This window comes from Mangifera indica, chromosome 7, assembly GCF_011075055.1.
Source record: "Mangifera indica cultivar Alphonso chromosome 7, CATAS_Mindica_2.1, whole genome shotgun sequence".
NCBI lineage: Eukaryota > Viridiplantae > Streptophyta > Magnoliopsida > Sapindales > Anacardiaceae > Mangifera > Mangifera indica.
Genome location: NC_058143.1, coordinates 3,941,309 through 3,963,813, shown reverse-complemented (window position 1 = coordinate 3,963,813; position 22,505 = coordinate 3,941,309). Strand labels below are relative to the sequence as shown.

Genomic DNA, 22,505 nt, shown 5'->3' with positions numbered 1-22,505 from the left:
TGGTAATTTCATTCACCGCCCTCGTGCTTTCATTCCATCTTTCTTTTCTATTAAACCCTGTAGTTGAGCCCCCAAGTCAAAGGGGCTGGCCTGTGTTCATGATTGGGCCTAACTAGCTTTTAACGTGGAACAGTCGGCAGGCCCTTTTTGGTAATTTCAATCACTGCCCTCATACTTTCAATCAACTATCTTTGTGTTTGAGCTAACCATATTAAAACCCCAAGGAACCCCCCACTCAGGATACTCAATTCTGAAACAAATAACCAATTAAGTATATATATATATATTTTTTATTTTAAAAAATCATAAACCCCTTTTAATTTTTGTAGACAATCCGTACCATTCTCTTAATTCTTTTTCTTTTCCCTTTTTTTCTTTTTTCGCTATCGAAACACAAACACTCCCTCTACATTATTTCTCTAGGGTTTTATCCGATCCTCAGCTCGCCATGGACTCCGAGGACGAAGATTTCTACAGCGGTGAGGCCATGGATGACGACAATGACTACTACAACACCGACGACGCCGCTTACGCGTACGGATATGATGATGAGGATGACGACGACGACGACGATGATTACGAGTTCCTGGAGGAGGCCGATGAGGATATCATCGGTCGTCAGCAGGTTTGGTTTGTTGAATTTCTTGGATGTGGTTCGAATTTATTGTTTTTTTCTTGAGAAAGTAAGGGTTTCTAACTTATGTTTCTTTCTTGGTTGTGATTGCTGGAATTTTAAGTTTAATTGGTTTAGGATTTGAGTGTTGGTTGAATATATGTATTTTTTCCCTTCAACTTTTTTGGTTTTCTTGGATGATTAATTGTGGAAATATAATTCATGTTGTACGTTTCGGAGGGAAAGGGCATCGTGGTGGGTTGATGTGTGAAGGAGGCTAGGGGAAGGGCTTCATCTAATATTATTATTGCCCCATGTGTGGAATTTCTGATTTCTGCTTTTTGAGTTGGTAAGGTGAGTTGGGTTGTTCTGTTCTCTGGTGGATTTATGCTGATTTGGAAACTTAGAGGATTTTGTAGAGGAAAGAAGTTGACTGTACTATGAAAGTGTGTGGTTGTTGCTGTTCTTTGGGTATTTGGTAGTCAATGAGTTAGGGAGTATTTTAGGTAAACAGAAACAGTTCTTACTGGTAGTTGGACATTCTGTCCTTGACTTCAAGGAATTTTGGAGAAATTCCTTTTCTTCTTCACTTATTGAGATTGAGATGGCATTTGCTTGTGATGGAATTTTGGAGAAATTTCTGTTGTATGATGTAAAATTGAGTGACGGCTTTGGTCTTGGGCAAAAGAGCAGATAATTCTTTCTAGTGAAAAGAGCTTGTGGTTGAAGAGCAATTTTATGTGCACTTGTATTTCAGTATTTATGGAATGGAATGAAAAACTGGGTTAGTGAATCTGCTTTGTGTAAGTTTGGTTCAGTGTTCCGTGTATGATTTGAGTGTTTAAAAGAATTGGATTTGGCGGGTAGTGTCTGGTTGGTCTTGCAGTTGAAACAGTATTGAGTAAAATTCTCTTTGTTTGCTTTATGAGGATTTGGAGTTAAGCTTATTCAAATTGTTCTGTTTTGAGCTTGGTTGAGTGAATGTACAATGTGACAAACATAAATTAGATGCAAAGAGTTTTGAATTGGGCTTTTCTCTCCTTACCTTGCAACTCTTTTACATTTAATCTTTTGATTTTTTTCTTTTTTGTTTCCAAGCAGTGGAAAGAAAGGGACAGAAATAGAAAATGGCGTTCATTTTTTTTTTTTTTTGTCTATTTAAATATCTTAATCTGAGCTGTAAGAATGATTTCTTCAGTTGGGTTGAGTTGTTTTGTTTTGGACACATCTTGAAAAACCAAATTATGTTTTAAGAGTAAAACCTTCATTTAGATGAAATCATGAATTAAGTTTTTTATATTGCGAATTAGGAAATATAATTTTAATTTATTTAAACTCTAATGGTTGGCCCTGTTTGATTGTCTCTGCCATATTCCTTTTGTCTCTTTCAAATTTACGTGTGTGGTTTTCTGTTTCAGCAAAGTTATACAGTCTTGAGGGAAGAGGATATAAAACAACGTCAGGAGGATGACATCATTAGAGTTGCTACTGTCCTTTCAATATCAATGGTAGATGCTAGTATCTTACTTCGTCATTATAGTTGGTAGGTCCTTCCCTTTTGGTGCTTGTCAGATGTTGTTTCCTTTTGGGTTTATATTCTGAAAAATGTGGCTGCAGGAGTGTTAGTAGGGTAAATGATGCATGGTTTGCTGATGAAGATGGAGTGCGAAAATCAGTTGGCTTGTTGGACAAACCGGTTGTTGAATTTTTCAATGCTAATGAAGTATGCTTTCTTTGTCTATGAATGAAGACTTTTTAATTTTGATTGTGTTACTCACTTTCTTACTCTCTTTATTTTTTGGTTCCATACTGACAATCCACTAATTGTTTCTCTGGTCAGCTAACTTGTGGGATTTGTTTCGAGTCCTATATTTGTGATAAAGTCATGTCAGCAGCTTGTGGTCATCCGTTTTGTCGGACATGCTGGAGAGGTTTGTGTTTTATGCCATTTATTAAATCCTGTGTTGATTTCTTTGTTTTCCTGCACAAATTGGTATGATGTTTTTTATGGTTTCAAATCTTCTTGTATATTTTCTAATTATTCATTAATATTTTCTCTCTTACAAATTGCCCTTTTTAGATTAGTTTATACTTTTGCCCTTTTGATTTTTGATTTTTTTCTTTTTGTTTAGATGCCAATATGTAGGTTCCTTCTCATGAAATTGGTAGTGTTAGTCATATTCATGTATCAACTACCTTTTGTTAGTTGATGCATTTAATCAAACATTTGCTCTTTAATTCAATTATCTTTCAACTTTCCTTTGTTAAGTCTTTTCTACTTCCCGTTGTCCATTTTCCTCTGGGTTTTCATTGCTACTTCTATATGTTGTGATAGGTTATATTAGTGCCACTATTAATGATGGTCCTGGATGTTTGATGTTGAGATGCCCTGATCCATCTTGCCGAGCTGCTATTGGTCAAGACATGGTCAACGTGTTGGCTTCTGATGATGACAAGGAGAAGTATTCTCGTTACCTTCGTAGGTCTTATGTTGAGGATAACAGGAAGGTATGCATGTAATTAATAACTTTTCATTTTTACATTATTTCTGTGCATCGGATTACTCCAACTTTAATCTTGAGCCTGATTTAGTCTGTACATCTTTGCCCAAATATAACCTGCGTTTGCATCTTTCCATGTTTCCTGTGATTGTTATCCACGTAGTTGACTGCTGTTGTATTCACTTTGTTTATTGCTAGACCAAGTGGTGTCCTGCACCAGGGTGTGACTATGCTATTGATTTTGCTGCTGGAGGTGGTACTTTTGATGTTACCTGCCTATGTTCTCATAGTTTTTGCTGGAATGTAAGTCTCATTATACTTTTTTCCTCTCCAAAAATTATTATGATTGGATTCTTTGAATTATTGTTGTATGCTAAATTCAATGGATTTGAACTGCAGTGCACTGAGGAAGCTCATCGTCCGGTTGACTGTGGCACTGTGTCAAAGTGGATTCTGAAGAACTGTGCCGAGTCTGAGAACATGAACTGGTTGAGCATTTAAGATGCATTAATAATTGTTTGTTTTCTTTGTAACATTATTGAGATACAGTGGAATTATTGATATATTGATGTAAAACATTTGTTTAACCATACTAACTTTGATGTGATAATTTTCAGGATATTAGCCAATTCTAAGCCCTGTCCAAAGTGTAAGCGACCAATTGAAAAAAATCAAGGGTGTATGCACATGACATGCTCGCCACCTTGTAAATTTGAATTCTGTTGGTAAGCATCTAAACCAAAGCTAATTGATAACTATGCTTGCCTCTATTTTAATAAGTTGTAGTCCTTGAATTGGGCATATCAAGAAATTTATTTCTGGGATATTTGGCATTTTATGTTGTATATACCAGAAAACCATATATATCAGAAGTGTCCACTTTACTTTTATTTGTAGCTAACATTGCATTATGTGCACGTATTATTTCACCTGTCTTATCTGGATGCAGGCTTTGCCTTGGTGCATGGTCAGACCATGGTGAGAGGACTGGTGGTTTCTATGCTTGTAACCGTTATGAGTCAGCTAAACAACAGGGAGATGTAAGAGAAATATTAATCTCTTTCTAATAATTAGCTTATTGTATCTGCAAGTATGTGATCTAATTCTTTTGACTGATAATATTCACATTTTTGCTTGCAGTATGATGAGACTGAGAGGAGAAGAGAGATGGCAAAGAATTCTTTGGAGAAATACACACATTATTATGAACGGTGGGCAAGCAATCAGTCAGTAAGCATATTTCTTCCTAACTCTGTTTCTATGCTACGATATGATTTGATTTTCTCTCTCTCTCTCTCTGTGTCTACTGTCTCCCAATTTTCTCTTGTTTCAAATTTATTTTGTTTTCACTGTTACTTTCCTGAACAAAAAGAGTACTTGCCACTCAAAAGGATTGTTCTGTAATGAAGTGTTTGTGATGCAGATTGTTAGACTAGAGATATATTTATACTCACATTTTATATTTTATATAGAACTAAACAACTTGGGTGCACAAAAGACCGCAATGGACTCTTCTTGTATTGAAGGTGTTTGTTGTTCGATGTAGCGCTTTTTAAGTAGACCTAAACCAGTGAGGGAGCCTTCAAAGCATTTATTCAAAATTGCCTTTGGGAGAAAGCGTACTTTCTTCAAAACCTCCAAAAAATTTTCTGGAAAATCATTTTGTTGGTGCCTCACTAAATTATCCTTTCTAGTGTTTTCTTATCTAAGTAAGTTTCTTTTGGAGGTACATGCTAAATGTTCTTAAAAATCATTTTTAAATGCCTTTTCTAGTGTCAAAAAATTCTTTCAAACAAACATTATATATTTGCTTCACATCACTCAATTGTGAGATCATTAAATGTATTCATAGTTTTTTGGTAGCATAATTAAAACTTGATGCCAGACTAGATAGAGCATCTTGTCATATCAGGTTGAAAATTATTGGCAATGGAGAAAAGAGGGAAATGTCATAGAAGAATATGCTCCAAAAATTATGGAACTTTGGGATCGTTCTTTTCTACCAAACGTTATATGATTTAGTTTTGAGTTAAATTGTAAAGATCCATTCAATGTCTCTTTTGATGGAAACTTATTGCCATACAACATATCTGGCAGAATAGAATAAAAATATTTATATGTATAAAAGATGGCATATATCTGAAGTTTATGATTTTTGCATGATTGGTAGTGTAAGTTTGTAGGCTCTTAGACTTCCTTCTAGTTTAGTCAAGTAATTTTACTTGTCTAGCACCCTTTTCCATCATTCTAGAACATCTAGAGAAAGTTGTACATTACATAATGCATTTATCAAATAAAATTACCTTATTTTGTCTTGAAATTGGGTTATGATTCTGCATTTGAGTTTCTATCTAACATCTGATGTATGCTTTTATCTGACAGTCGAGGCAAAAAGCTCTGGCAGATTTACACCAAATGCAGACTGTGCATGTAAGTATCATCAGCCTCATACTATTTAGGTGGCTAGACAATCAACATTAGTGTCCATTTTTGTGGCCCAAACATCTATTATTTTGTCAACTTCTAATGCAGGTATTATTATGTGGATTGAATTGATTTATGATTTGTGTTTTTGGTGTAAATTATTTCTTTTCTTCTGATAAAACTTCGCTGATTCATTATATTCATCATGGACTTCTGAAATGGGTTTATTATCTGTTTATGGTATATGAGAAATGCCTTGTGCAGAAATTTTGAGACTTTTAAAGAAAAGAAAGTTACTGAAAATATTAGAAACATTAATTTTCATGATTGGATTCATCGTACTAAACATTGGGTGTGTTTCTGTTATCAAGGAGCATCAGATGGCTCCTCTATGCCATTTAATAGTTTGACCTTTAGATTTTTTGGATGTTTTGTTTCACTGGGATTTCTAATGACCAAATGTTTGTGTTTTTCTAGCTTGAGAAGCTTAGTGACACCCAATGCACACCTGAATCACAACTCAAGTTCATCAGCGAGGCCTGGCTTCAGGTAAATCTAGAAATCCAGTCATGTGCAAATTGTTTGTGTTATTTCTCTGGAAAGATTAAAGTCGTTATAATTTTTTATAAATACTTCTGTCGATTATAGGAAAGAATGGAGTTTTCTTCCCAATTTTCATTATCTATTCAATCTTTACAAAGTGTTCTATATACAGGAAGGAAACAAATAATAAAACTAACCACAAGTGGCCTAGTTAAGTGGTAGTCGAACCTAGGATAGATCTAGCCCAATCTAACCTTCCATTTTGCAGCCTACTACACAGCCCATTATTTCTCCACAATTTCAGGTATTCCTCTGATTTAATTAGAAAATATGAACAGATAATTGAATTTGAAAATTTATGCCCAAATACTTTTTGGTTTTGGTTTTAGAAAGTTTTATTTCTTAGAGAGCCAAGACATGTGAGTTTTTAGCTTCCGACCTCTGTATCATATATCATGTTTTGTATCTATAATTTGACATTGCTGAAACCTCAGCACATTTAGCTGGGCTTATGACTTATGTTATTCGTACTTTGCTGGCTTACGCCGTCCTAAGTCCTTGTCTTGCGAATTGACTATCTTCAGAGATCAATTTCTTGACATATATGGTATTGAGTGCTTGAATTTTATAATATGTGGATTAAGCAGGCAACTAGGACATCTGCCCTTGAGAATTATAATTCACACTTAGCAATGTAATTAATCTATGATTAAAAAACTGGTATTAAGAAACTGGCTGACTTATTTTTTAATTCTTGGCTAAAGTTAATGATAATATATATTTGCAGATAGTTGAATGCCGAAGAGTTTTGAAGTGGACTTATGCATATGGATATTATCTACCTGAACATGAACATGCTAAGAGACAGTTTTTTGAGTACTTGCAAGGTATCTCTGTCTAAATATGGGGGTGGGAATTGAATGAAAATTTTCTTTCTGACACATTGAATAATTTGCTATGCAAATGGCCTTTCGTTTCTGTTTAGGCGAGGCAGAGTCAGGTCTGGAAAGGCTTCATCAATGTGCAGAAAAGGAACTACTACAATTCCTCAGTGACGAAAGCCCATCTAAAGATTTCAATGACTTCCGTACGAAGTTAGCTGGGCTGACCAGGTATTTGTTGCATTGAAATTATGTTAATTTGACTAACATATATGTAGCTTGTTTCTACGACTATATACTAATGTTTTATGTTACAACATATGAAGAATTTCATAACTAATTTTGATTTTGATTCCATCCTCACCAATAACAATTACATATTTTAATTTTATTCTTTTTCTTTCATGTTAAAAAAAGGGTTTCATTATGTTTAGCAACATGTAATATTCCATTTAAAAAGTACTACACTTTATTTTGCCCAAGATAACAAATCCTTCTCCATCTATATTCTTTTGCATGAGTTATTTTATTATTTGGTGTCAAAACCTTCTGATTATGCACTTCTCATTTTGAATTGTGACAGTGTGACTAAAAACTACTTTGAGAACCTGGTCAGAGCTCTAGAGAATGGCCTAGCAGATGTTGACTCCGATGCAGCTTGTAGCAAGGCGGGTATCTCAAAACCTCCAGTGGCTAGCAAAGGCAAAAGTGGGAGGGGAAAGGGGATTTGTAGAGCTGGTGGTTCTCACGATGCAGGTAAATAATCTTTTATCTGTTATATCTTCAACATACCCTGTTGTGTTGTCATTTTATCCAATTCAAGAAGATCTTGCGGGCTCTACTCAGTAACCTTTCCGACTATTCTCTAGTAGGGGATTCTTGGTATAGCTAATGGTGTCTCCATCGTTTGTTTCGTGTATCTTTTTTCTCTGGTTTGGTCTCTTTCTTCTTTTTAAAGGCTGTTCAACGTATAAGTATAGAGATGGAAGAAAAACAGCCTCTTTTTGTATTTAATCTGTGTTGGGGTGCACCATAATCTGCGGTTTCTCCTGTACATAGATATTATCAACTACATAATGAGCTTCAGCAAGTTGTGTTTATATATTATGTATTTGACCGTATCTCTGGAAATTCTCATTTGTATAAAATAATAATAATAATAATAATAATAATAATAATAGTAATAATAATAATAATAATAATAATAATAATAATACAGCTTAAAATTATATGCTTTCTATAATCCTCTTTCCCTCGCAAGTTCTAGGTTTGGAAGTATTGTATTCATGTTGCTTTGCAGTGGTATTTCTGTATATGTCGTACTTCATTCGTTATCATGTTATACAAGTTTTACAGTCTATGATATGTTGCAAATCTTTCTACATTACAAATCTGTCATTCAATTTTGTAAATTCATAATATAAAATGGTTTCTGGATATGATTGGATTCAAGCCGAGCTGAGCCTGAACAAGGGTCAGCCTGAGCTTGGCTTGAATCTAGAATGCTTAGTTCTAGTTTGTAAACTGAGAGGGATGAATAGTATCATTTTCAATTCACAAAATGATTTTGCAAGAATCCATTATTATGCAAAAAATGGAGCAAGTACAAGATGGGTTCTTTTTTACACTTTAATGGAAGGTTGTCTATTTGGAATGGTGAGTGTTTTCATAGATTTGTCGTTGAATAATTTAGTGCTCAAAGCGTTTAGGAATGCTCTTGAATATTGCCTGGAAGCCATCTTCCAATCCGTCCCGGCTTTCATCATCGCCCTGAACTCTCCAAAACTTATCCGACCATCCTGTAAAACACATTAGACAACAACATTGTAAAAGCCAAATTTGCAAAGCCACAAAAACAATTTAGACTTTTAAGAAATTTTAAGATAATGGGTTTTTTTGAAATGTTCTTAAAACAGTTTTTTTAATCTAATCATAATATAATATTGCATCTATAAATACTGGATACTAAGTACATACAAATTGGTTGATTTAAAATTAAAAATAAAATAATATTAAATTATATGATGATATTAATTTGTTTATATTGATAGTATTTACTGTTAGTGCAATGATATTTCAAATACAAATTGTGGTATTAATAAGTATAAATAAACTAATTTGTAATTATATATTTAAGTGATTTTGAGTTAGAGATAAAAAGTTTTTAATCAACAATATATTAGTTTGTTTGCAGCCGTTTGTGTTTAATATTTGTACATGTATAAATAAAATATGTTTCCATAGTTTTTTCAACCAGAAAACATGTTGGGGATGGTACATAATATTAAATGGGTTTTAACTTTAGGATAAGAAAAGAAAATATTCGCATTCAAATATCAAAGAGTTTTTTTAAAATTATTAATCAAACATTTCATCATATCAATAATATTTATGGGAAAAAAAAAAACCATGTTTTGATTTTTCGGAAACAATTTTTGGTGATGTAATCACAAAGAAAAGCAAAATTTGTATTAGTTTAAAAACAAAGCACTCTACCACGAAGATGAAAAAGAAATACAATGTAAAATGGAGAGTAATATAATTAAATTGAGATATCTTCATGTGATGGAGTTACCTTAGTTTATTTGTGTTTGATTGTACCCACTTATACTGTATAAATAAAACAAGGAGTTTGAGAAGGATTGGTTTACCTTATCTAAATCAACATCTGTCAAAATATCTCGAATGATTTGTTCATTGTTGGGACCAAGATTATCCTCTAGTAAAACTTCTCTCAATTCATCAAACTCAATAAACCCATTTTGATCCTTGTCAAAGTAATTGAAAGCTTGAGACAAATCTTCATCGTTCTCAATCTTTTTTAAGTGAACCGACATTGTCACAAACTCCTCACAACTTAAACACCCATTTCCATCCGTATCCGCCTACAAAATCAATCCAACTAGTCTTATATATTTCACAAAGCAATGCTATATTCACTCAATTTTAAGTATGCAATTGGGTAATGAGTTATTATGTAATTGAGTTTTGCAAATGCATTCAAGAAGAAAAGAAGTGAATAAACAGAACTCACTGCTTCCATTAACATTTTGACATCAGGATCAGAAACTTGATGGCCAATCATATTGAGGCCATCTCTGAGCTCATCAAATGACAAGTCTCCATTGTTGTCTTTGTCCATCATGTAAAAAATCTCCTTTAATCCTGCTAATTGTTCATTTGGCAAGTTGTCTGCTACCACCTGCAATCAACCGCCAACAAGATGATACTTTAGTTTGTTTGTGTTCGTCATTTTTCAAAAATATAAGAATAAAAACGTAAAATATGTAGAAACATGTAAAATATAAGTTTATTTGTCATAAATACCAATTTTTAAAAAAAAAACAATATATCTTTAAAAAATACAACAATGTTTTAGGAATAATGAACTGTACACTCAATCAAAGTTTTATATTTTCGAAATACCCCTAAACATTTCGTACTAGTTTCAGAATATTTCGAAAATGAAAACATTTTGAAAACGTTGAAACACATTGTAGAATGCATTTTTGTGCTTCGTAGGTACTCGTTAGTATCAAACTGTTTAAACATGAAGTATTATGGATAATAACATTATGAAGTTGATAGCACAATACTCTCCTAATACATAAAATACAGCAAAATTTGTTGAAGATGAACTTACTCTTAGAACTTTCTTCTTGAACTTATTCATCAAGGCGAAATTTTTAATCCTTGCTGCCACATTTTCTCCCAGGGAAATATTAGGAGCATGGTTCTCATTTTGTATCCAAGGGTGCTCTTCACAAAACACGACCAGAGGATTTATAAAACAAAACGTCTTCTATTGAAAGTGTTCTAAAAATTTATAAATAATTTTCAATTAAAAAACATACCAAGAACTTGTTGAATTGTTAGCCGATCGTATGGATTTGCATCAATCATTCTCTCCACCAAATCTTTTGCTTCTTGGGAAATCTTTGGCCATGGATCCCTCTCAAAATCTATGTACCCTTTGATTATTGCAAGAGCTATTCCCTGCTCAGTTTCTGCATTCACTCGTACCAAAATCCAAATGTTAACTTCCAAAAAAAAAAAAAAAAACACCTTTCGAATGTTAATTCAATTTATAAGTAGGGGTAAATTCAAATTGAGTTAAATTTAAATATAAGTTGATTTAAGCTTAGTTTGAATCTAAGAAGTCCGATTTGAGCTAGCGGTAAGCCTGCCAAAGACACCGGTAGAAAGTACCCAAAAGTAAGAAGAAGAGTTATCAAAGAAAAAAATCATCGAAAAAGAAGAAAATCACTAGAGAAATAAAACTATCAACAACTTTCTTGCAACTTGCTAGATTCAAGCCAACTCAAATTTGAGTGTGGTTTGTTTTAGCTAAATACTGAACTCAGTCTGGACCCATCCAACTTATAAGACATGATTAGAAGAATTTTTCTTAATATATATTCTCAAAACAACACGTTTTGATCTCTTAATGAATTAATGCATTGAAGCAACAGATTTTCTCAAATTTGAGCAAAACCGAACAAAACACATTTAAAAGAAACTTGCCTGCCCAAAATGGAGGAACTCCACAAAGCAAGATATAAAGGATTACACCAGTACTCCAAACATCAATTTCCGGTCCATAATTCCGCCGGAGAACCTCAGGCGCCATGTAATACGGGCTGCCAACTATTTCACTGAAGCGTTCATCTGCCACCCAAATTTAAAGCTCAATCATATATAATTCTGAAGCAACTAATTAATCAATACATGCAGAGCCTTAACCACCTGGTTTAAAAAATATGGAGAGGCCAAAATCAATTGCCTTTAGTTGGGAGTTTTCACCGGAATCTGCAAACAAAAAATTCTCCGGCTTTAAGTCCCGATGTATCACTCCATTTTCATGGCATACCTGCAATAAGTGACAATTCAGAAGCCGCTTAATATCTCAAATTATTAACAATTCAGTATTCAATATTAGAGAAGTTCAAATATGATGTCAAATTATAATTAAGGCCATATGAATACAAAAAGCTACATAAAAATTTACAAAAAACTACTTGCCTCTGGTTTAAAGTATCCAATTGGATATTTAAAATTGAACACACACAACATTGCTCAAAATTTTATAATATATTTAAATATATAACTTGTTCCTTATTAAATTTTTCTTGGTTGCATTTTATACTTTTTGAGCTATGTAAATTTGTTTTATATCTCCAAGTACACTTGAAATAACTTAATTGTATATAATATTCTAATAAATATAATATTTTGTTTTGTTTCATCTCCTACATTACCCATAATACGTGGAAGTGTTGATGTAATTTCATAGAGTTATAAAGAGCATAAGTTATATGACGGAACTAGAAGACCTAAGATATAGAAGATCATAACATGAGTGATTTGATAGATCTGGATTCCTATATATCTACTCACGTGGTACTTTAATTATATATATATATATATATATATATATAAAAGATCCATCTGTATAAATATCATTAAGCTTGTACAGTTTGGAAAGAGGTTCTGATTTATAAAAAAACGAATCTGCTTCAATTGATATGCCCTTTAGCACGATCATATATAACATAGAAATTACACTAGGAAATAGTGGACAACTAGCTAGAGCAATGAGTTCTATAGCGAATCTGACTAAAAAAGAGGGGAAATCCATCACATCCAATATATTTGTATTATAATTCAAATATATTAGAATTTTCTATGTTTAACTAACATTTTGATCCCTCTTACTTCTGTTGATTGCTTATTTCCCGCCAAATATTATTCTTTCTCAACAAAATATTACTAAATTTCCGAAAACAATAAAACTATGTGCAATCGGATATCATTTTGAATTAAAGATAAAATAATATCAACATATTTAGGTATTTAAAATGGACACATATAACATTGTTCTTCTGAATTGCTTTTCTGAAAATGGGTGAAACAGGAATCGTATAGCAAGAAAAAACAAGCAAAATCTTAGCAGTACATCCAAAATTCATAGAAAATATTACCTTGACAATCTCCAAAATGGTCTTGGCAATTTTAGCAGCAGCACGTTCAGTATAAGGTCCCTTAGCAACGATCCGATCGAAGAGCTCGCCGCCTTGACAGAGCTCCATGACTAAATAACAAGCCTCTTCATCCTCATAAGCCTCTTTGAAGCTCACAATATTGGGATGCTTAGGCAAACTTCTCATAATTTCCACTTCCCTCCTCACATCATCCACATCCATATCTGTTTTTAGCTTCTCCTTGGCAATCCTTTTGCACGCATAAGCTTCACCTGTCTCCATTTCAACACAGTGATACGTCACCCCGAATTCACCGCGCCCTAATTCTCTTCCAAGCTTGTATTTCTCGTAGATGTTACCCTCATTAGGGTTTGAAATTATATGCTGGATCTGTGAAGGCCTAGGAAGCTTAAATTTCTGAGAAATGGGTTTCTGTGAAGGCCTTCCATGTCGTTTTTTGTGCGAAGCAATGGAGTTTTTATGGTTGGATATGCAGTTTCCCATGAGATGTCAGGCTAGAAAGCTTGATATTGATGGGAATGATGAGATTTTTTTTTTCAAGCTAAGAGCAAGAACATCTCATGGGAAACTGACATCCAATTTGGGAACGTATTCGAGAGAGCTTCTTCTCCAATTTCCTGAGAGAATGAAGATAGAAAGTCTAATAGCTAGAAAAGAGATGCTAAATTTAGAGATGATGGTCGAAAAACAGTTATAGGATTCTTTTATTTTGGTCAGTCCTCACCATATTTTTAGGAAATGCTTGGACATTGTGCATATTTAACGATTTTGATAAGTTTTCTTTTCTTTTTTTTGTATTTTATATAAATAAAAAAATAATTGAGGATTAATGTTAAAAAGCTAACAAAGAGAAACAAATACTATTTATACAATTAATGAAGTAGTGTAAAGGGAAGCTAAGGAAAGAAAAATAATAAAATTACATGATACAATTTTGAGTATTTAATTAACTATCCAGATAATATATTATTATGTAATTGGATGACTTTGAATAACTAATAAATTATATAATAATATTCAATTACATTATGACACATCATTAGACTCAAAATTAGATATCTTAAATAATTTATAGTAACAATTAATTAACAAAATCTTTCTACAATTCTTATGAAATAATTGAATATATAAATAAAATAAAATAAGAAAAAAAAAACTATAAAAATCCGAGGATGAAAGAAAGGAGATTTTTTCCTTGAAAAAAAATTAAAGTCTATTATAGAATTAATTTTTATAATTTAGAATTTATTTTAAAGATGTTCTTAGTGTTTCAAGGATACACTTAATTTATTTTTTTATTTTAAATTAATACTACTTTAAAATGTAATGCTATAGCTAATATTAAAGATTCAATATCTGCCTTTTTTTTCGATATAATTGTGGAAACACATCCTTCTCTTCTATAGCTAGACAAATATTTGAGGGGGAATTGAAGGTGTCATTTATTAGGGTCTTATAATTGATTTTAGATCCTCTCTACAGTTTATGGGTGAATGGGAAAATAGTTTGTTTTGCTTATAACATTTTCAGGTATAAATTTGTATTACAAGTTTCATGTTATAATAACTTTTACAAGTTTTAATTATTAACGAAACACTTAGTACTAATCATATTTAAAAAAAAACTCGTTTCATAATTATTTTATTTTCATCTTAATACAAAATCTTCATGTCTTGATTCTCATACTTTCGAAATTATAATATTGGTAAAGATATGAATATGATTTACACTCTTTCTAGGTTACATCGGTTAAAAAATTGAATGTGAATTTGTCTAGTTGACTCTTCGATATGTGAAAATGGTAGTTTTCTTGTAATTTTAGCTTTATATCTTTTTTTAAAGTTAATTTTATATATATAAAAAGAAAAACAGATTGTTAGCATAATTTTTTCAATTAATCAATTAGAGTTTGATTTTTTCGATCAATTTATTAGGGTTTGTTTTTCTTAATCAATCAACATTCATATCATGTATAGATTTTTCATTCTTGTATAAATATCCCTTTATGCAAACTGTTTTACATCAAATGAAATAAAATACCAAACAATATTTTTCTATTGATAAAATGGTATCAGATCCACCAAGGTTCGAGTCCTACCAAGGATAGGAGTGGACAATATGCAAATATGCAACATAAGACCCACATTTGCCCCTCATATAAAATATTTTAGGATTTTTCTAATTTTCTTATAATTTTTCAATTTTTACTTTACTCTGTTGTGCATAGTATTCTATCGCTATGACTCATCTGTTTTCAATTTTTTTCTTTGCTTTGTTGTGCAAAATGTTCTATTATTGTGACTCATTGATTTCTTGTTTTTTCACTCTGTTGTACACAATGTTCTATCATTGTGACTCACTAGTTTCCAATTTTGTTCTTTGCTTGGTTATGCACATTGTTATATCATTGTCACTCTTTGGTTCTAGTTTTTTCTTTGCTCGGTTGTGTACAATGTTATGTCACTGTGACTCACTAATTTCTAGTTTCTTTTTGGCTTTATTGTGTACAATGTTATGTCACTCTTTGGTTTCCAGTTTTTCTTTGCACTTTTTGCACAGTGTTATGTCACTATCACTCATCAGTGTGCCTCGTTGTTGTCTCTTGTAACATTACATATATGTCTCAAGGGTAAAATAGTCTTTATGCATAAGTTTATTTGATGTATAAATAATTTAATGTAATTTGAAAGTCAAAGTATGAGTTTTCAGTGACACATGGTCATGTATAGTGAGGCTATGCTTGTGTGTCATTGCCAGGTCAACCGAATAAGATCATTTTTGCATAATTTTCAAATTTAGTGACACACGGTCATGTGTCCTAGATACATGCCCGTGTGTGTTATGTGCAGTTTCAAGTTTATATAAGGCGCGTTCATTGCATTTTAGGGGTTTTTATTCTTATCCTGAATACATAAACTATCTTGAGACTATGAGGGATTTTGAGATTGACTATCTGACTTCCATGCGATAATTATAATGAACGTTTTTCGACAGTGTGGAGATAGAAAGTATAGAGAGAAGGGAACATACTTGTGCATTTCAACTCTTATGGATTAGAGGTAAGTAGGAATTGTCTTTTCAATTCGACTTGAGATCCATGTGGCTAGGAGGAATTTCCTTTGTTATGAGATTGATTTTTATGATGATGTTGATATGATTCCATGAAGAGAGGGATAGAGTTACATTGTCATGTTTTATTAATTGATTTTATGTATGTTGTTTTACTTGATGATTATGTTGATGACTAGATTGCTAGTAATGTTACCTGCAAAATTGTATGTTTGGATTATTAGAATGGATGAATGATTAATGGTATTGTAAAGAAGAAAGTTATGATGTATTATTATACTCCCTGTTGTTTGGTTGAGTTTTTTACTATCGTGATTAGCGATCCTTGATAGTTTGGATATTAAGTTGAGTTACAATTCGATCATGATAATATTTGGCCTTTGTTTTGTGCTAGGGAATGAGTAAATGACGATTGAGTGTGTAGAAATCATTCAAAAATCAAAATTATATCTATGTTCTGCTTCCTAGACTTGCCACATGGTTGTGTGGCGTGAGACACATGCTCGTATGCATGAATTTTGGGATCTAGGTTGAGTTTTCCAAGGTTTTTTGGCTGTTGGGTGTCGTTGATTGATGAACAATTATCTATGACATGTTGAATTCCTGTGTGTAGCTTCGCACGATTGTGTGTAGGGGAAAATGACTTAAATACCCTTGCAAAGTGGCATGATTTAAATGAGTTTTAGAAAGGAAAGTGAAAAAAATCTAAAAGGGCATACGCTCATGTTAGTAAAAGTACACATCTCTGTGTGTGTTGAAAAATAACACATAGGGACAGGCCACAAGGAGAATGGTTATGCATTAGAAATTTAAAGGACACACCCCATGTGTCCAAAGTTACACACCCATATGTATAGGACAAAAGAAAGAAAAGAGTAAGGGAATTAGATTAGAATTTAAAAGGTCATCATGAAAGATAGTCCAGAGATTCTGGGTACATAAAAGTACCTCACCTGCCTAAGAAGCAAGATTAGCAAGGCATGAGATGCATTCTAGGTGGAAGCGAGAGCGAGTCAAGGTCAAATAAGGCTCGAGGCATATGCATATTAGACATTATAGGATCTTTATGAGAGGACAATGACTACATATTCCTTATACCCATAGTGGGGCACATTTATAGTAGGATACTATACCCACAGTAAGGTATTTGCTTATAGTAGAATCGAGCTGAGATATAGATTGGTGTAGTGGGACAAAGAGACAACTCACATGACCAAGGTGTCAAATCTTTGTGTTTGATTTGATTTGATCGACCTAGTATATAGTTTCAATTATAACTTTTAGATTCAGATGCTTTCATTGAATTAAGTATAGTTATGTTAACTAGGGATCTAGGGAGTGGTTCTTTAGTAACCAAATGGCATTTAGTTTAATTCAAGAGTTAAGATGTACATTCTAGATTTTCCCTAGAGTACAATATCAACACAGTGATGATTTATAGGAGCCACTATCATCAACATGAGAGTTTAATGTCGACTTTGGATGATAGAGATAGCATGAGTCCAGATTAAGGGTAATTTAGGGATTTAAGTAAAATTTATCAACAAAGTCTCTTACTTACTGAATGTTTTGTCACTCACTCCCCTACTTTCATATGTGCAAGTGCAAGTAATCATGACGACTGTAGAAGGAGGGGTGGTTAGAAGGCATATAGTTGTGAGGACATTTCTATCATTTTAGCTTTTATGAGTTTTTACTTTATCATGAATTTATTTATATATTTGACTATACATTATTATCTTTTAGTTATGTTTTGAGTTATGACATCTTTTGTACGCTTCCGACTTTGGTCTTTAACAAGAGTATTTTGGCAAATTTGCAAAGTTTAATAAATAAAGTTTTTATTCAATTATTTTACAAGTTTAATTATATGTTTTAATAAAAGTAATATTCAAATAGTCAATTTCGTGATATCTTTCTTTGGAGGATAGTACTTCTGGAGGGGGTGTTACATTTCTTATACAACTCGATTAATCGATCGTTAATCTAGCTTTACTTGCCTTTGTCATTACCAGTTGCCACCAAATCTATTTCCTTGTACTTTTGATATCAGCAACAGTCTATCCAAACAGTAGTGCAACCATCAATCAAAACATATCGTGAATGATATCATCCGACTCACCTTTTTTTTTGTTCTAATGACTAAACTGCGAATATCTTCACCAAGTCACATGTTTTGAGTCATTTCCAAGATCTCTTTTCCAAACTCAATTTGGTCCTTACTCTATCACCTTGAGTTTGAGGGGGATGTCAACATAATTTTCTTACTCAGTCATACTATGATTTCCTAAATCAATCAATCAAAGCTTCATTTTCACAATCAATTAGTCAAAACTTGATTTCCTCAATCAATCAAAGTTTGATTTTCTCAATCAATCAACATTCATACCATGTATATATTTTTCATTCTTGTATAATTGCCCTTTTGTACAAACTCTTCTAAATTAGATAAAATAATATACAAAGTAGTATTTTTCTATTGTTAACACAAAGTCCAAGGGAAATACCCCAAGTAATGGTTGAATGACGTTAGAAAACCTACCTTTTTACAATTGTAGTGCCAATACAAAAGAAAGAAAAAATCAAGGGTGGGAGTTCTCCTAATACAACAATCCAACAACAACAATTATATATTTCCCCTTATTAAATTCAATCCCAATTGGAGGACAAGACTGAAATAAAAAAGCAGAAGTCCAACCAAACAACAATCTAAAACCAACAACAAAATCTAATACTAAAGATGAAAATCAAATTACATGCCAAATGGCTCCAAGTAATGGTGGAATCTCAAACTTGGAGGCTATATCATGAATCTTGGCTCATATAAGCCAAAAATATCAATAATGATGGTCCTACGGGAGCTATGCTACTGGTAGAATATCTAGTTAGTCCGCTTATACCATAAGAAATAGATTATGGTTTAGAGAACTAACTATGCAATAATGTACTTGAAGTCATCTTTGTGACATAGGTGAGTGGCAATCCACTAGAGCTAAGAGAACAATTGGAGAGCTAGTTAGGCCATAAATGTCTTGTTTGAGACTTCCTTCCATACATAGAAGGACAAAGCATAATTGAAGAAAAGGTGCTCATGGGAGTCAAAAGAGGATCTGCATAACACATAGACAATGCAATATGACTATGGTCCTAGAACTGGTCTATGGTGTAAAATATCCGTAAAGAGGCCGACACCAACTAAACAATTAAAGTGTTCCTTAGGATATGTCCCGAAAACCTAAGAAACACGGAAACGCACAACAATGTGTGTTTCAATGAATCCAAAATGTTTCAGTTTCTGAAGCGGCCTAAAACTGGTACGAAACATTTCGGGGCCGTTTCGGTAATTTTAAATAAAAGGGGAACACGTTTCTTTAACAGAAACAATTTCCTATGTATACAAGGATTCTGAAAGTGTATCATAAAAGGATTCTGAAAGGATTTTGAAAGTAAATAATAAAAACAGTTTCCTATGCATTAGATTATCTTCTCTTCTTTGCTGTCAATCTCTTAGGCGTCTTCTTCTTCTCTGAACAGTTGCTGGAAGAAAGAAAACTCTCTGAAAAAAGTGTGCATTTTTCTTGCCTTCTATTATACAAATAAGTTTATATGGATTTTAATTTAATGCATCTCTACTCCCAACATTAATTTCTTTTTATAAAATACTTATTAATTTATTATATATTCTCTATTCCAAGACTATAATTCTGCATGCCTCTTTCAGATTTGTTAGTTTTCCAAGATTTTTATTTTATTATAAAACATATATTAAATTATTATATATATACTCCCACATGCCTGCTTTTATGCTCAAAGATTTTATATATCTTAGTCAATGCATGCTTTCTTCCAGATGTGTCAACGTTTGAATTCTAATTTATTATAAAATATATTTTAAAACATTAAATTATTTTATATGCTCTATTCCCCCTGAAATATATATATATATATATATATATATATATATATATATATATCAATGCAATTTGGTTAATTTTTGCAATATATATATACACACTCCCACATAAGTTATTCATGAATATAATTTGTAATTATAATCCATAATTTATTTTATTAATAATTATTGAATATTTGATTTTATATAATTTAATCGAATAATTTTATACTCTGTAATTTAGTTATTCATGTTTGATTTGAATATTATTTATAGATAAAAGTTTTCCTATAATTAAATTGATTTATTTATGTTTTCAATTTGTGATTTTATTTCAGTTGTGTAGTAAGCTGTCAAGAAGAATAGTCGGTGATTTATGTGATTTGGTTGATTTTTTTGATAAATTTTAGCAAATTGTCGGTGATACTGAATTTGGGTTAATCATTAATGGATTTTGCTACTGGTAAGGAAAGTTCTAATTCTAAAAGTAGTAGTAGTAGTAGTGTGGGTTCTGCAAAAAGGAATAATGATGAAGACCAAAATCCATTATGGAAATATGTCACAAAAATTGAGAAACTTGGAGAATCAGGGGGTACATGCAAATGGGTTTGTAATTTTTGTCATAAAGAAAGACAAGAGACTTATACTAGAGTTAAAGCTTACCTATTAAAAATTACGGGGAAAGGAATCGGTGCTTGTTCTAAAGTAAAATTTGAAGATTGAGTAAAAATGAGAAAATTAGATGATGAAGCTACCAATAAGATTTATAATTCTCAACCTAAGGAAGTGTCATTGCCTAGTAGTACTATTAATGTAAATCAATCATTGTCTTTATCCTTACCGTCACCGAGTGGGTCAAATATTTTTTCAAAGAAGAGAAAAGTTGATGATTCTCCTATTGCTAAATCTTTTGACATACAAACTAGAGCTCAATTAGATGAGAAAATTGCTAGAATGTTTTACACTGGTGGTCTTCCTTTTAATTTTGCTAGGAATCCAAACTATATTAGTGCCTTTTCATTTGCAGCTAATCATTCATTGGGTGGTTATGTGCCTCCTGGGTACAATAAATTAAGAACTACACTACTTCAGTAAGAGAAAACAAATGTGGAAAGGTTATTGGAACCTATTAAAAGCACTTGGATGGAAAAAAAAGGTTAGTATTGTTAGTGATGGATGAAGTGACCCATAAGGGAGACCTTTAATTAACTTCATGGTTGTTTGTGAATCAGGCCCGATGTTTATTAAAGCTGTTAATTGTGCAGGTGAAGTTAAAGATAAATATTTCATTAAAAATTTATTGAAGGAGATAATTGATGAGGTTGGTCATCAAAAAGTAGTTTAAGTAATAACTGATAATGCTAAAAATTGTAAAGGTGCTGGGGAAATCATTGAAGGTATGTTTCCACATATTTATTGGACTCCATGTGTTGTGCATACTTTGAATCTAGCTTTGAAAAATATATGTGCAGCTAAAAATGTGGAATCTAATCAAGAGACATATGATGAATGTCATTGGATAACTGATGTTTATGGTGATGTTATGGGAATTAAAAACTTCATAATGAACCATTCAATGCGATTGACTATGTTTAATCGATTTAGTCCTTTGAAATTACTTTTAGTTGCGGACACTAGTTTTGCTTCTGTTATTATTATGCTCAAAAGATTTAAATTAATTAAGGGTGCTTTAGAATCAATGATTGTAAGTGAACAATGGGCACAATATAGAGAAGACGATCAAGGCAAAGCAAGATTTGTTTGTGATAAGGTGTTGGATGAGAATTGGTGGGCGAAGGTCAATTATATTCTTGCTTTTGCTGCACCGATTTATGATATGATTCGAATGTGTGATACAAATAAGTCATGTCTTCATTTGGTTTATGGGAATTGGGATTCTATGATTGAAAAGGTTAAATCGATTATTTATGAACATGGAGGAAAGTTTCCTACCCAAGATTCTCCTTTCTATTCAGTGATCTATAATATTCTTTATGATCGTTGGGCAAAAAGTAATACTCCACTCCATTGTCTAGCTCATTCATTGAATCTAAAGTAAATATCTAATTGAATTATATATTTTTTTCATACTTATTTGATATATTTATTTATTAAATTGAGTATTAATTTGTTAACTATTTGATATATCTATTATTTGTGAAGGTTTTACAGTGAACAATAGCTTGAAGGAGTTGAAGGTGGAGTGCCTCCTCATATGGATGGGGAAGTATCTATTGAGAGGAACAAATGTTTTAGAAGGATCTTTTCTGAAGATGAGCGTTTTAAAGCATTGGATGAGTATGCTAACTTCTCCCTCAAAAGTGGACTGTTTGAAGATCCTGACTCAATTAGTGCTAGATTTAATACAGAACCGATGAAGTGGTGGGCATGTTTTGGTTCGAATGCTCTATTGCTTCAAAAGTTAGCATTTTGAGTACTTGGACAACCTAGTTCCTCCTCTTGTTGTGAAAGAAATTAGAGTACTTATTCCTTCATTCATTCAATTCAAAGGAATAAATTAATTTCAAAACGTGCAAAAGATTTGGTTTTTGTTCATAACAATCTTCGTTTATTGTCAAG

At 32.3% G+C, this 22,505-nt stretch overlaps 2 protein-coding genes across 2 annotated transcripts; one reads left to right on the top strand and one right to left on the bottom strand.

Annotated features, from left to right (window-relative positions):
• The first annotated feature begins 252 nt into the window (after positions 1-252).
• LOC123221015 (probable E3 ubiquitin-protein ligase ARI7) lies at positions 253-8,083 on the top strand. Its single transcript, XM_044643678.1, has 15 exons — positions 253-625; positions 2,032-2,156; positions 2,231-2,336; positions 2,454-2,544; positions 2,949-3,121; positions 3,313-3,417; positions 3,514-3,602; positions 3,732-3,839; positions 4,064-4,154; positions 4,255-4,344; positions 5,497-5,544; positions 6,016-6,087; positions 6,869-6,968; positions 7,067-7,193; positions 7,546-8,083. Exons 1-15 carry the CDS (start codon positions 449-451, stop codon positions 7,724-7,726), a joined length of 1,683 nt encoding a protein of 560 aa, XP_044499613.1. The 5' UTR covers positions 253-448; the 3' UTR covers positions 7,727-8,083.
• Positions 8,084-8,492: 409 nt separating this feature from the next.
• LOC123221016 (calcium-dependent protein kinase 24-like) lies at positions 8,493-13,676 on the bottom strand. The gene is made up of 8 exons (XM_044643679.1): positions 12,944-13,676; positions 11,709-11,832; positions 11,487-11,630; positions 10,817-10,969; positions 10,606-10,721; positions 9,997-10,164; positions 9,614-9,847; positions 8,493-8,761 (listed from the first exon to the last, which is right to left on the bottom strand). The coding sequence occupies exons 1-8, from the start codon at positions 13,445-13,447 to the stop codon at positions 8,585-8,587; spliced, it is 1,620 nt and encodes a 539-aa protein (XP_044499614.1). The 5' UTR covers positions 13,448-13,676; the 3' UTR covers positions 8,493-8,584.
• Positions 13,677-22,505: the final 8,829 nt, after the last annotated feature.